The sequence below is a fragment of the Elaeis guineensis genome, chromosome 13 (genome assembly GCF_000442705.2).
Source record: "Elaeis guineensis isolate ETL-2024a chromosome 13, EG11, whole genome shotgun sequence".
Taxonomy (NCBI): Eukaryota; Viridiplantae; Streptophyta; class Magnoliopsida; order Arecales; family Arecaceae; genus Elaeis; species Elaeis guineensis.
In genome coordinates, this window is record NC_026005.2 from 29,410,179 (window position 1) to 29,425,768 (window position 15,590).

The window sequence follows — 15,590 nt, forward strand, 5'->3', positions numbered from 1 at the left end:
GATATGCTTGAGAGGATGTTGAAGATCTCTCTGAAATTTGGTGGGCTCACGACACTCGTAGCTCACCTTCTCACTTTCCGAACTCCAGGCTGAAACCCTGAAGAACTCACTGAAACCTTGCGCACACTTTGTCTTTCTTTTCTTTCTTTTTCTCTCGAAAGGATATAGACCTTCACCTTTCACACAAGGATTCCTCACGCCCAGATTTTCTTCAAAAATTTTCTTTCACACACCCCACTCTTCTCCTCCTTTTAAAACAATGTCAAACGTCTTATCCACGTGAGAGGATAAAGATGAGTAATTGCACATTTGAATTCAAATCAAATTTTGATATTCAAATGGAAATCAATTTATTCCTATCCACTAAGGGCGTAAGAAGAGGAGGGCATGGCTTAATTTGTGCGTAAGTGATTTCATGAGAAACATTTTCTTGTGTAATAAATGGGGCATTAAAAGAGGATAAGGTCAAGGTGCTAAGATTGGTTGCTCATTCAAATTCAAACTTTATTTTGAATTTGAATGGCCAACCAATCATCCTTATCCACTCATTTAGTGCATTAAAGTAGGGCGTGAGGAGGGCTTTGCATGAGAAAAAATTTATTTTCAAATGGGCACAGTGGAAGTGAGGTGGCGCAGGGAGAATGGGTCAAGGTGGTTTCATTATTTAAACCAACCTAATTGAACCAAATAAGTTAGGTGCAATTAGACTAATTTAAACCCAACTAAATTAGACTTAATTAGGCTCAATAAAATTCTAATCAAATCAGGAACTGATTAAGTCCAACCCCTGATCAAATCAGGGACCAAACCAGCTTGACGATTAGGTCAACTCTTAACCTAATCGGGTCAAACCCAACTGAATCCAATTCAATTGGACTTGATCCAAAAATAATTACTCAATCAAATTGAGTTAATTAGAAATCAAATCACTAATTAAACCTCTCATAAATATTGAGTCCAAATCCGATGGGTAATCGGGCATCAGAATTCATTGATATGTAATCCTGATCGAAGAGTCTCAAACCAGTGGGACTCTTGACCCCGGTACCCAAAATGTGTGGGACTCATGATCAGAGAATCCTAATTCTCGATCACAGAGTCTCATACATGTAGGACTCATAGTCCATGAGTATTAGGACTCTTCATCAGCCATCAGATCAGATAGAAACCTCTAATGTGTGTGACCCTGCAGGTTCGAACCTAAGCCGGTAGCACAGGAACCAATTTCTGTACTAATCGAAGTGACCATCTAGCAATGGTACCCGATGATCAGATAGATCGAATAGTCGCAATCACAATACTCAGAACCTACGTGAATATGGTTACTATATAATTCATCCTTTTGACCTCTGTGTTTAGGATGACTCAAGGTTAAACTGTCAACCCTGATTAGATCATCCGAATCGTGCTCAACTCAAACAGTCCTGTGACTCCTCACAAGGACTACCCTGGCCAAGGTTTTGCTAAATTGAAATACGACTGTACACAGCTCCTAAACTGGAGTGGTCAATCCCATCTTGACACACGCACCGATAAGTCAAGTTTTTGACTACACCCAGCAATCTTCCGTCACTGAATTAAAAATTCAGATAGTCCAGTACCTAAGTGCAGTGAGTTACTTGCAAGTCACCGTGGCGGTCTCAAGTCGGAGGGACTTTTATATCCATATTCCATCGGAGCAAATCTTGACAGCAGAAATAGCTCCGGAGTCGGTCACGTTCAGTGCAGATGTACCCTTACATCTCACCTGTATACCATACCAGTGTCTTCACATTCATTGGTTAAGAGGACAACCAACCTATATGGCACACAACGATCTATGCTTGATAAACGTTATCATCCTTGGTAACAATGTATCATTTGGTCGCGAACAGATTTAAGGACTAAACGACAAATCCTCCTTTGTTGAGTCTAAATAGTCTTAAGGACTTCACCACAACATAGGAGTTCATTAGAAGATGAAATATTTTGTGATGAAAAATACCAAAATAATTTTTATTAATTCATAATTCATGTACATATACAAAAAATGAGCACAACCGTCAACAGGCTGACGATTGACTTTGAGACACTATTCCTAATAGAAATGACATTTAAAAAAAAATTGGGACAGAAATGATAATCACTAAGAACAATGGTATGGGACTCAAATATAAGTTTCAAGATTCCTAATGCTAGAACTGAAACTGATCTTCCATCTCCAATGTTCAAGAACCTCTCGCCTTGCTCGAATCTCCTACTGACCTGCAACCCTGCAACGAATTGCAAATATGGTAAGGGCTACCGGTATCTAATATCCAGTCAGTAATATCATAAATAGAGAAATTGTAAGGAGTTATCATATAAATATCTTGTCCAGCAACAGCTTGCTTCTTTCACTACCTGTACGGGTCTAGGGAGGCAATATACTGATGACAGTTCCTCTTTCAATGCCCCCATTTCTTGCAAAAGAAGCATTCAGCTTGACTCTTATCGGGCTTGATTTTTCTGGTCTGGCCCTGCACTGATGTCCCAGCCTGAACTTACACCTTCTTCACTTTCTTCTTCTTGTTCTTCTTCCCTTTCTTAAAGGGTCGAGAACCAGAAGACGAATCTCCCATTAAGTTCACCGACTCCTTGTGGAGTTGGTGATCCTTCTCAAAGTTCTGAAGCAATCCCAGTAACCCGTGGTAGTTTATTTCAGGCTTTGTCATTCTATAATGAGTGAAGAATGGGAGATAAGGCTTGGGCAGCGAGTTCAGTATTGCATCTTTCCTAAGCTGCTCATGCATGAAAAAGTCAAGCTTGCTCAAATGCTCCATCAGCTCGATCATGTACAATACATGATCAGTGATAGAGGCACCATCCCGTATTTTGGTGTTGAAAATGGCACAACTAGTCTTGTGCCTCTCCACATCATCGGGTGTGCCAAAGGCATCCTCCAACACTTGAAGCATGTCCTTTGGCTGAGTCATCTCAAATCTGTGACTGAACTCATCGCTCATGGCAGTCAGCATGATACAGCGCACCGTGGTCCGATCACTGAGCCACTTCTGGTAAGTGTCTCTGACTGTTCCACGTGCATTGGCAGCTAGTTCCTCAGATGCAGGATCTGTTATCACATATAGGATCCATTTATGCTCTAGGACTATCTTCAACTTTTGGTACCAGCTACTAAAGTTGGGTCCCACCAACTTATCATTGTCCAACAATGATCGGAGTGATAGGGAAGTGGCTGTGGAAAAATTCAGTGCAGGGATAAAATGATAATTTTAAAATTTTTTCAAAATCACTATTTTATAATAAAAAATTATTAATTAATCTAATTAATTAATAAAAATTTACTCTACACTAAGATCTAAATATGATATATAGCATGCATGCATTTAAATTTAAAATTCAAATTTGAACTGTAAATACTTTACTGTAATGTGTTCAGAACACAATATCTTTGTACGGGTAGTAGATCGTCGTATTTTGATCACCGTCGGGATAGTCTGATCATCGTGATGCAGCCACACAGCATGTCTGGCCTCTGCAGATCATCCACACGAGGCTCCCGATCAGATCGACTCCTCATGAGTGCTAGCTCGTTGTAGAGCCCTTTCGACGGCCGATGCTGATCGAACTCCTTCGATCGATGTCTGTCGATTCTTTGAATACTCTGAATCATCAACAGATGTGTTTGAGAGGATGTTAAAGATCTCTCTAAAATTTGGTGGGCTCACGACACTCGTAGCTCACCTTCTCACTTCCCGAACTCCAGGCTGAAACCCTGAAGAACTCACTGAAACCCTGCGCACATTTTTTCTTTCTTTTCTTTCTTTTTCTCTCGGAAGGATATAGACCTTCACCTTGCACACAAGGATTTCTCACGCCTAGATTTTTCTCTCCAAAATTTTTCTTGCACACGCCCCACTCTTCATCTCCTTTTAAAGCAATGTCAAACGTCTTATCCACGTGAGAGGATAAAGATGAGTAATTGTACTTTTGAATTCAAATCAAATTTTGAATTCAAATGAAAATCAATTTATTCCTATCCACTAAGGGCATCAGAAGAGGAGGGCGTGGCTTAATTTGTGCATGAGTGATTTCATAAGAAATATTTTCTCATGTAATAAATGGGGCGTTAAAAGAGGATAAGGTCAAGGCGCTAAGATTGGTTGCTCATTCAAATTCAAACTTTGTTTTGAATTTGAATGGCCAACCAATTATACTTATCCACTCATTTGGTACATTAAAGTAGGGCGTGAGGAGGGCTTTGCGTGAGGAAAAATTCATGAGAACTTCCTTCTTGTGAATTCAAATGGGCGCAGTGGAAGTGAGGTGGCACAGGGAGAATGGGTCAAGGTAGTTTCATTATTTAAACCAACCTAATTGAACCAAATAAGTTAGGCCCAATTAGACTAATTTAAATCCAACTAAATTAAGCTTAATTAGACTCAATAAAATTTTAATCAAATCAAGAATTGATTAAGCCCAACCCCTGATCAAATCAGGGATCAAACCATCTCGACGATTAGGTTAACTCTTAACCTAATCGGGTCAAACCCAATTGAATCCAATTCAATTGGACTTGATCTAAAAATAATTACTCAATCAAATTAAGTTAATTAGTGATCAAATCACTAATTAAATCTCTCATAAATATTGAGTCCAAATTCGATGGGTAATCGGGCATCAGAATTTATCGATATGTAACCCTGATCGAAGAGTCTTGAACCAGTGGGACTCTTGACCTCGGTACCCAAAATGTGTGGGACTCATGATCAGAGAATCTTGATTCTCGATCATAGAGTCCCAGACACGTAGGACTCATAGTCCATGAGCATTAGGACTCTTCATCAGCCATCAGATCAGATAGGAACCTCTAATGTGTGTGACCCCGCAGGTTCGAACCTAAGTCGGTAGCACAGGAACTAATTTCTGTACTAATCGAAGTGACCATCGAGCAATGGTACCTGACGATCGGATAGGTCGAATAGTCGCAATCGCAACACTTAGAACCTACGTGAATATGGTTACTATATAATTCATCCTTTTGACCTCTGTGTTTAGGACGACTCAGGGTTAAACTGTCAACTTTGATTAGATCATCCGAATCGTGCTCAACTCAAACAGTCCTGTGACTCCTCACAAGGACTACCTTGGCCAAGGTTTTGCTAAATTGAAACACGACTGTACATAGCTCCTAAACTGGAGTGATCAATCCCATCTTGACACACGCACGGACAAGTCAAGTACTTGACTACACCCAGCAACCTTCCGTCACTGAATTAGAAATTCAGGTAATCCAGTGCCTAAGTGCAGTTAGTTGCTTACAAGTCACCGTGGTGGTCTCAGGTCGGAGGGACATTTATACCCATATTCTATCGGAGTAAATCTTGACAGCAGAATTAGCTCCGGAGTCGGTCACGTTCAGTGCAGATGTACCCTTATATCTCATTTGTATGCCATACCAGTGTCTCCACACTCATTGGTTAAGAAGACAACCAACCTATATGGCACACAATGACCTATGCTTGATAAACGTTGTCGTCCTTGGTAACAACGTATCATTTGATCGCGAATAGATTTAAGGACTAAACGACAAATCCTCCTTTGTCGAGTCTAAATAGTCCTAAGGACTTCACCACAACATAGGAGTTCATTAGAAGATGAAATATTTTATTATAAAAAATATCAAAATAATTTTTATTAATTCATAATTCATGTACATATACAAAAAATGAGCACAACCGTCAACAGGCTGACGATTGGCTTTGGGACACTATTCCCAACAGTGGCCATATCTGCACAAAGAAAAATCATAACTTAATTAGTAATTGATTCATTAAATCTAAAGATTTGGACTTTAATCAAAAGATTTCTCCTACTATTTTATTCGAATTGGTAGCCTCTATCTCCAATTCGAGGAATTACCCTAATTTTTTAGTGGGTACTAGAACCACTTAGACTGCACACAAGTCCAATTTTGGTTGGCCAACCCATGTACATCTAAGAGTAGGTTCATAACCAATTATTTCTCTAAATAATTTTTAGTAATTTTATTTTTACTCCAGTCCCTAATCAGTAGGCTTTGGCCTCCACTAAAAAGGTCTGGTTAGGTCCAACCATTAACATGACCATACTTGGTCCATCTAGCCAATGAATGATTAGGCCCAACTTTGGTTGGCTAATCTAACCACCATTTAGAAAGATGCAGTCAAGAAATCATATTATGAATGACAATTCCATCAGTCGATAAGCACCAGGTCTTTGGACCTCCAATGATTATCCAACTAAAGGATCCATTATCATCCACTTAATGGGAGGATATGATCTAGTTATCACCATAACTATTTTATTTTAAAGATTTAATAATTTTAGAAGATTTGATTGATTTAGAGGATGAGTTCAGATGAACCAGCTTATCATGATCCTTCCACAGGCTTCACCAAGTCAGCTTAAGAGAGACCATTAAAAGGGCTGTCTAGGAGCACCTAAATCAGTCACACTGATTTACCTAGCTGACATGGGTCAGCTCGAATAGTCAAGTGATCCGATCAAAATATAAATTCACCAAGAGACCAGATAAGTTCGATCGATGGGAGGATCTGCCAAAGCTTGCCTTAGACACCATCAGAAATGGTCAGGTAAGTGGGCTGCCAATTAAAAACCATCGGTCTAGTTTATCTTAGACACCAACTGGTTTAATTAGTTTCGATTAGATCAACCTAACAATTCGTGCTAGACCACTTAGCCAAGAATCAAGTCTATTTGATTCTCGTTAAAGACATGGATTTGACCAACTACAATTATTGTAATTGATCTAGAGAATCCTTGACCTAATCCAAGACAACAATTGATTAGATTTAGTCAATTCTCTAATTAAGTCCATTTTTAACCTAACCTTAGGTCTAACCCAATTTATGGACCTAATTCCCACTAACCCATTAACCCAATGTGTTATAGTTTGTGTCTTAGGTTCTTCAATTCACAATCCTAGAACCTAATCAAACAACTTCTTAATTCTCAATTAAGTTTTGGGCTGAGAGTTAGAATTCGACTTTTCGAAAATAATTTTCATGTTTGTAAAATATTTTTACAACATGGTTCTACCAACCAAGTTATATGTTTGATTCATAATCAAAATGCAAGTAAAAAAAAGTATGAAACTTCTTTAGATCTAACAAGTTCATGTAATTGAAATAATTTCAATTTTAAACTGCCAAATTTTTCAGACAAATATATGATGGTTCTTTACACGAGAATTATTGACAAAAAGATTTTATTATAGATTTAAATATTTTTTAAATCTAATAAATCATAAATTTAATCTAGATCATATCTAACAAATTTATGATTAAAGATAGATCTATACGAACTAGGACAACCTTTGCACTGTAAGGGGTAAACCTTATAGCAGGACAACCTACAGTTCGTGATTGATCTAAAAATTTTGATTTTAGATTTAACAATCAGATTATAAATTAGATCTAATCTAAAAAATAATTTAAGAATATATAAATAATCATGTAATAAATAACTTAGGCTCTGATACCAATTGATGGAACCAGATCTAGGATTTTAGGGTTAGATCTTGAAATTTTTTCAAGATCAGACAGCGAAAGACTAAAATAAATCAAAATTTATCTTGTAAAATATAAAACTTTTAGATCTAAAATTCTATTATATGATTATTATATGGTATTAAATCAAAAATTAAAATATAAAGAGCAAGAACTATTTGTTGATCATATCAACATGTTTCTATACTACATCTAATGTATGTAAAATATAGTAGATCAGATCTTACCTTGTAAGTTAGACGTTCTAACTTTGCTGATCCAGATTTGAGGATGATATTGTGAGCCACACATACGTTCGACCTCTAGGAGTCATTCACACGAGCCCACGAGTCACGATCAGAAGTTCTGATCCAGAAAATCAGTATAGTATGCTAGTACTGCACTGATCCTTCTTCGATAGTCGATCAGATGCCTCCTTCTTCTTGATTTAGACTCTTCCAAAGATGAGAAGTAGGAGAAGAAGTTTTAGATGAGACACTCTCAGAAAAATTACAGATGGAGGAAGGAAAGAGATGAACCCAGCAACTCTGGAAGAAGACCCTCTTCTTCTTCTCTTTGCTCTAACCCAGACACCTAGTTTTGTGTCTATTAGATCTCCATGCCCCAAGACTCTTTCTTCTTGATTTTTGGATGCCCCAAAGGTCTCTCAATGCTCTATAGTCCAAAAAAAATTTATGATAAAATTTATTTTAAATAATAAGATATGAAAAATCTTTGTCTAGATCAAATATCTAGTCAAGAAAAATTTAAACAGGGCAAGACAAGGGGTGCCCAAGTCTTGGATGCCCCCTCCTTCTTTTTCTACCATGGACCACTAGAAAAGGGTGCACAATATGTGCCATAAAAGTCACAAAAATCTCAAAAAGAATCTGGATAAAATCAGTGCCATAAGGAAAGAGTTTTGGTTTTCTAAAATTCTATCTCATAGAATTTGAAATCCAAACTAATTCCTACTTTGACTTGGTCCACAACCACATTCCATATAAGAGAGAAAGAATAGAAAGCTTTGGGCGTGCATAAAGGCCTGGGAGAGAAGGTTTTGTCGCACAAAATAAGAGAGAGTGGGCGTGGGGGGCTAAGGTGGCGCAAGGTAGAATCCTAGTCTTACTACAATTCAATCTATGACTTGTTCAAATTTGGTTTCTCAAACCAAATCAAATCAAAACCAAATCAATCTAATTAAAATAAATTTTAACCCAATTAAAAATCTAATTTAATCAAATTAAATTAGATTTAAATCTAATTTAATTTTTTAATCGAATTAGAAATTAGGTTGATCCAAGTCCTAATTGAACTAGGACTAATTTTTTTTTGCACTTGGCTTATCCAATAAATCAATTGGACTTGATCCAATCAAGCCCAAACTAAATCTAATTAAATCATATTCAATTAGACTTAATCTCAGCCCATTGTATTAATCAAATTAAGTCAATTAGCAATTAAATTGCTAATCGATCCTCCTGCAATACTTGCACTAGGTTAAATGTCAATCGTATTGATCGTTTAATCCTAAAATGATTCTTAATCATTGATCAACCATCCGATCGGATCGTGAACTCTAATGTGTGTGACCTCATAGATTCGAACCTAAGTCAGTAGTACAAGAATAAATTTTTATACCAATCGAAGTGACCATCTAGTAATGGTACCCGACGATCGGATAGGTCAAATGTGTAGAACAACATCCTTAGAACCCATGTGAATATAGTTTTCATATAATTCATCCCCTTGACCAAAATACTCATAGGATATCTCAGAGTTCAACTGTCAACTCTGATCAGGTTGTCCATATTGTATTTCAAAATATCAAATCTATTTGATGGATTACCCTGGCCAAGATTTTGTTAAATTGAAATACAGTGACTCATTCTTCTCCAACTCTTGGAGTGATCAATCTCATCTTGATCATACTCTGACTTCGTAAGTACTTGATTATGTCCAGAAGCCTTCCGTCACTGAATTAAAAATTCAGTTAGTCCAGTACTAAAGCACAATAAGTTACTTGCAAGTCACTGAGGCGATCTCAGGTCTAAGAGATACTTATACCTATATCCCATCAGAAATATTCTCGACAGTAGAATGCTCTGGAGTTGGTCATGTTCAATGATGATGTACCCTTACATCTTACCTGTATACCATACCAGTGTCTCCATACTCTTTGGTTAAGAGGACAACCAACCCATATGGCCTACAGCGATCTATGCTCGATAGAAGCTATCGTCCTTATTAACAGCCTATTATTTGATCGTGAACAGTTTTAAGGACTAATCGATAAATCCTCTCTTTATCGAACTAAATAGTCCTAAGGACTTCATCATAACAATGGAGTTCATTAGAAGATGAAAACTTATGATAAAAATATCAAAAATATATTTTATTTATTAATAAATTAATTACAATACAAGGTTGCTTAACCGTCAACAGATTGACGATTGACTTTTGAGATATATTTTCCAACAGCATATAGGGTTAAAAGGTTTAATCTAGATTCGTTTCAGCTACCTTTTAAAATTATTTTGAAATCTATACATATAATCCTATTTATTTTCTAATAGTGATATCAAAGCTACTGATTTTTATGATATGTATAATCTAATTTTTGATTTAGATCTAAAAGTTTGAATGATTTAAAATTAATCTTGTACTAGTATAAAGTTATCCTGATATAGGCTTTATCCCCTATATTGAAAAGATTGTCCTAGCACAAGATTGATTGATTTTGAGATCTATTTTCAAAGCTTTTAAGTCAACCTTTTAGATCTAAAAATAAATATATGTGATATGTTTTTATTCATGTTAGATCTAAAATTAGAATAATTAAAAGTTCACAACGGACTGGTATAGGGTTATCTTGATATAGGGTTTATCTCCTATATTGAAAAGATTGTCCTAGTTTGATGCTAACCGATTTTTAAAAATTATTTTTAAAATATTTTAATTATTATTTTAGATTTGATAATATATGTATTTGATATGTATATTTTTAGTTTTAGATCTAAAATTTAATATATGTATGATATGTGTTTGTATTCTAAATCTAAAACTTTATATATGTGATATATAACATAAGATTTAAATCTGAAACTATTTCAAGATCATAAGCCACTAATGCATGTAATAAAATATAATCTATTTTTTTTTTAGAATCTCAAAATTATGTTATTGCATGTAGATATGGGTTGAACAAATTAGATCTAGTAATCAAACTACAATTAGGATCAATTGATTAGATCAGTCTAGAACCCATTATCGATTTTGAGCAGTTGATTGAACCTAATCAATTATTGATTATGGTTAGATCAAAAGGGTTCAAAATCGAGTTTAGTTATAGTTGGTCGCATCGATTCATATTTTGATATGAATTGATTGACTCAAGACCTAATTTGGCTCAATGGTTCGAGCTTGGATTAATAGGTTAACCTGATCGATTCTAATCGATCAATTTGGTGTCTACGGTAAGTATCTAAATGGTGGTTATTTAATTGATTCTGTTATCTAACTTGATCAATTCGTTGGTGTCTAAGAAAAGCAACGGGGGAACCCCCACTCATCTTAACTTACCTAATCATTTTGGAAGATTAAATTTTGAATTAGGTTACTTATTGATTCGAGTTCATCCATGTCGACTAGGTAGGTCAGACATGTAAATGTGCTAATCTAAACTTAGTTAGTCAGATATCAAATATGATGATCTAGAAGAGACCTAAACATAATCTCCTCACTAAATATTAAGTCTAGCGATCTTCCATTGTTGAAGAGATGCGGGTGCATTTCTGACGTTGATTGTTTTCGGCTAGTTACAGTAGTTCGATTGCATCGAAAAGATACAATCACTCTATTGACATTAGATGCTCTGGGGTAGAGATAGGGTTGGACCCAATAATTATTAGGTGAGGATTTCAATGATGGCTTTATATCCGCTGATGAACGGTGGGTCTGACTTTACTAAGAAATATGTCAATAACTGTTAGGTGAGCCACAAGACTTAGAGATCGAATCCACTGCATCTTGCTTAGTGAAGCAATGGATAAAGTATTATCCACTCATTGGTCTGTGCTCACCAATAACTGTTAGATGAGGTGTGTATGGATCAGTGGGATCGTAGTATCCACTAGAAATCGATCGCGTATAGGTTTTCATTTTTTCATCCGAGAAGTGTAGGAGATTCGAAAAAATAGTGGAAGCCTTATTTATTTTTAAAGTCTATAGAACAAACATTTAATAAGTACAAACATTTAATTATAAATTATTCTTTCTGTAGATAATTATGTTGAGTGATAACCCTTTAGCCCGTATCCTTGACACTAATAGATTGACTAGGATAAACTACAAAGACTGGCTCAGAAACTTAAGAATTGTTCTCAATTTTGAAAAACTAACTCATATCCTAGATCAGGATGCGCTTGTGTTAACAGCTCGACCATCCTTTGATCAACGAGCTGCACTTGAGAAGTGGATGGACGAAGATAATAAAGCGAAGTGCTAAATTCTAGCATCCATATCCAATGATCTTCAGCGACAGCATGAAGACATGAGAACTGTCAAGGAGATGCTGACTCATCTACAAGAGTTGTATGGTGAGCAGAGTCGCACAGCTCATTTTAAAATCTTCAGGAGACTATTCAGAGCGAAAATGCGTGATGGACAGTCCATTAATGATTATTGTTAGATAATGATCAAGGACATCAAAGAGCTTCAGAAGCTCAGGATGAACATGGATAAGAAATTGCAGATGGATTTGATCCTCTAGTCTCTTTCTGATTTATATGGACAGTTCATTATGAACTACCATATGAATAAAATTGATAGCACTTTGTCCGAATTGCTGGATATGTTGGTGATAGCTGAAGGCACCTTGAAAGTTTCAAGGGATACGGTTATGACTGTTGAGTGGGCTTTCTCTAAGAAAAAAATTTCTTTCAAGAAAAAGAAAAAGTCTGCGAAGAAGCAAAAGAACGAGACCAAGCCTAAGAAGTAGGTTCCGAAGAAAGCCGACGACAAAGAAAAATATTTTCATTGCAATATCGAAGGTCATTGGAGAAGGAACTATCCGGCCTATCTGACAACTGTAAAGAACAAGAAGAAGGATGGACTTTCTGAAGATACGTCTGATTTACTCGTAATTGAAACTAATCTAACAGTTTTTTCTTCTTCTAGTTGGGTTCTACATTCTGTTTTAAGTGCTTGCTTGTGCACTTCTGTGCAGGATCTGAAAGAAGTTAGAGGGCTGAGGGTAGGTGAGATCACTCTCTGGATCGGCAATGGAGTAAAAGTTGTTGCTGTGGTCATCGAAATCTATCTTTTGTGACTATCATTAAAAATTAATTTAATTTTGAAAGACTGCTATTTTGTATCTGTAGTCAGTAGAAATCTGATTTCTATATCTGTGTTGGCAAAGAATAATTATAATTTTTATTTTAATAAATATATATATAATTTATTTTTAAAATTATAGATTCTGTCGTCATCGATCTACTATTATCATCCAACTCCAGCCAATTCGATCTAAAGATGAAATTCTGCCACAACTATAATTATCAAGCCATAGGCATATTTTGGTGAAAGTTTGTATTTAATTTTTAAAAATAATATTTTTATTTCACGTTATAACGTGCATGGCCGCCAAATGAGGAATGTTAGGTTGCGCGACACACCTGGGGGAGCTCGTTGGCTTATCCGCTTATGGCCACTCACTCTCTCACACTGCATCCCCAACCTCCTGCATCCCCACCATCGACCCGCCCTCGTCCCAATGTCGTCCCCCATCTTTCATCCTCCTGGGCTCTCTCGTTTTCAAAGTCCCTTCGTCTCTCTTCCGTTGATCGAACGCAACCGATCCCCCCACGAGACGTCGTCTCGTGGACCGCCTTCATCACCCGTCTCGCCCGGCGCAGCCTTCTAGCCGACGCGGCCGCCGCTTTCTCTCGCATGCTTGCGTCCGGCGTCCAGCCCAACCATGTCACGCTCGTCACCCTCCTCTCCGCCTGCGCCGACTTCCCGTTGTCTCCCTACGCCCTCCCTCTGGGCCGCGCCCTCCACGCCCAGGCCCTCAAGTGCGGCCCCCCCAGCCGCTGCGGCGTCGTTCACGAGCCGCCTGTCCTCGCCACTGCTCTCGTCGACATGTATGCTAAGTGCGGACGGGCGGACCTGGCCCGTGAAGTGTTCGAGCGAATGCCCATTAGGAACTTGGTCTCTTGCAACACTATGATCGCCGGGTACATGAGGAATGGCAATGTTGATCAGGCTATCTCTATTTTTAACGAAATGTCAAACAGGGACAAGGTGTCTTGGACAGCAGTGATCGATGGGTGCGTCAAGAATGGCCTCCTGGACGTGGCACTGGAACATTTTCGAGAAATGCAACTCTTTGAGATTGATCCTGATTACGTAACTCTCATTACTGTGATCGCTGCTTGTGCTGATCTTGGAGCACTGGCACAGGGCCTCTGGATCCATCGCTATGCTATGTGCCGAGATTTCTGGAACAATGTGAGGCTCGGAAATTCTCTCATAGACATGTACGCGAGATGCGGGCGCGTGGATTTTGCTCACCAGCTGTTTGAACGAATGCCTAAGAGAACTATGGTTTCTTGGAATTCAATGATTGTTGGCTTTGCAATCAATGGGTGCTGCAGGGAGGCTCTTGAGCACTTTGATATGATGCAGAGGGAAGGGTTTGAGCCCGACGGTGTAAGTTTCACGGGTGTGCTTACTGCCTGCAGCCATGCAGGCTTGGTAGATGAAGGTTTCATGTACTATGATCTCATGAGGAAAGCTTATGACATTCCTATGAGGGTTGAGCACTATGGATGTGTGGTGGATCTGCTTGGCCGAGCTGGGCGGTTGGAGGAGGCGATGCACGTCATGGAAGTTATGCAAATGAGGCCAAATGAGGTGGTGCTGGGCTCTCTCCTGGCTGCTTGTAGAATGCATGGGGATGTTGGGCTGGCAGAGAGACTGATGGGATACATTGTCGAGTTGGAGCCTGAATGTGATTCGAATTATGTGCTCTTGTCCAATATCTATGCTGCAGTTGGGAGGTGGGATGGCGTGGGTGAAGTCCGGAACAAAATGAAGGCTATTGGGATTAAGAAGAGACCCGGGTTCAGTGAAGTGGAGGTTAATGGTGATGTTCATGAGTTTGTGGCTGGAGATAGGTCACACCCACAGTCCGATGATATTTATCAGATGCTTAACTTACTTGGACTTCAAATGAAGCTATATGGCTATGATCCATAAGCTACTGTGGACATACCATGGGCCTGTGAGTGATTCCACTGGATTTTGAGGAGCACATGCTCATCCACAAAGCCAGGAAACAACTTGCTCGCCTACATGTTGCAGCTGAAGTATGACAGCCACCATGGAAGTGGGCGAAGTAATATCGCAGGGAACAGATCCTCTGGATGCATCAGTTGCCATTTTGGGCGATTGATTCCCTAGATATCTCTGATGAAGTGGTGGCTGATAGGCTGAGATATCTGGTTAGAAGCAAAGGTGGAGCTACTGCTGGGGATACACTAATCGATAGATATATTTGAATATGACTCTGCTTAAGAAAACCAGATGAAGGAGAACGCTTTCCAGAGGGAATTTCTACAGAACTTTGTTAGAAAGATGACACTGGAGGGCAATGTTTCTGCAGTGGACATGGTAATTTTTTCAGAGATGAACGAAGCCTGCGGGTATCTGTTTTACCTTAGAACACGTAAATTCAGAGTTTTTTTGTGGAACGTTTGCCATGAGTTAATACACGATAGATGCATAATTTAAGTCGTCAAGAACCAGTGCTAAAGCAAGAATTATATATACCAGCCGCCAACACGCGGACAATGCATGCGAGTGATTGCAGTGAGATTCATTATGGTTTATAGGGCTCCGAAGCAGACCACATGACATTATTTTGGAAAACTGAAAAGGAAGGGGATCATAAAGGTGGAGATGGACTTGCAAGATGAAAATGTAAACAGCTCTCAGAAGTAGATTTGAAAGTTTGACTTCTGGTTAGTGACAACCGTACATGTTTTGGTTAGTGACAAC

General features: G+C 38.2%; 1 protein-coding gene across 1 annotated transcript; it reads left to right on the forward strand.

Moving 5' to 3' along the window:
* The first annotated feature begins 13,191 nt into the window (after window positions 1-13,191).
* On the forward strand, window positions 13,192-15,334 carry LOC105033090 (pentatricopeptide repeat-containing protein At1g05750, chloroplastic). Its single transcript, XM_010907746.4, has one exon. The coding sequence runs from the start codon at window positions 13,233-13,235 to the stop codon at window positions 14,787-14,789; it is 1,557 nt and encodes a 518-aa protein (XP_010906048.3). The 5' UTR covers window positions 13,192-13,232; the 3' UTR covers window positions 14,790-15,334.
* Window positions 15,335-15,590: the final 256 nt, after the last annotated feature.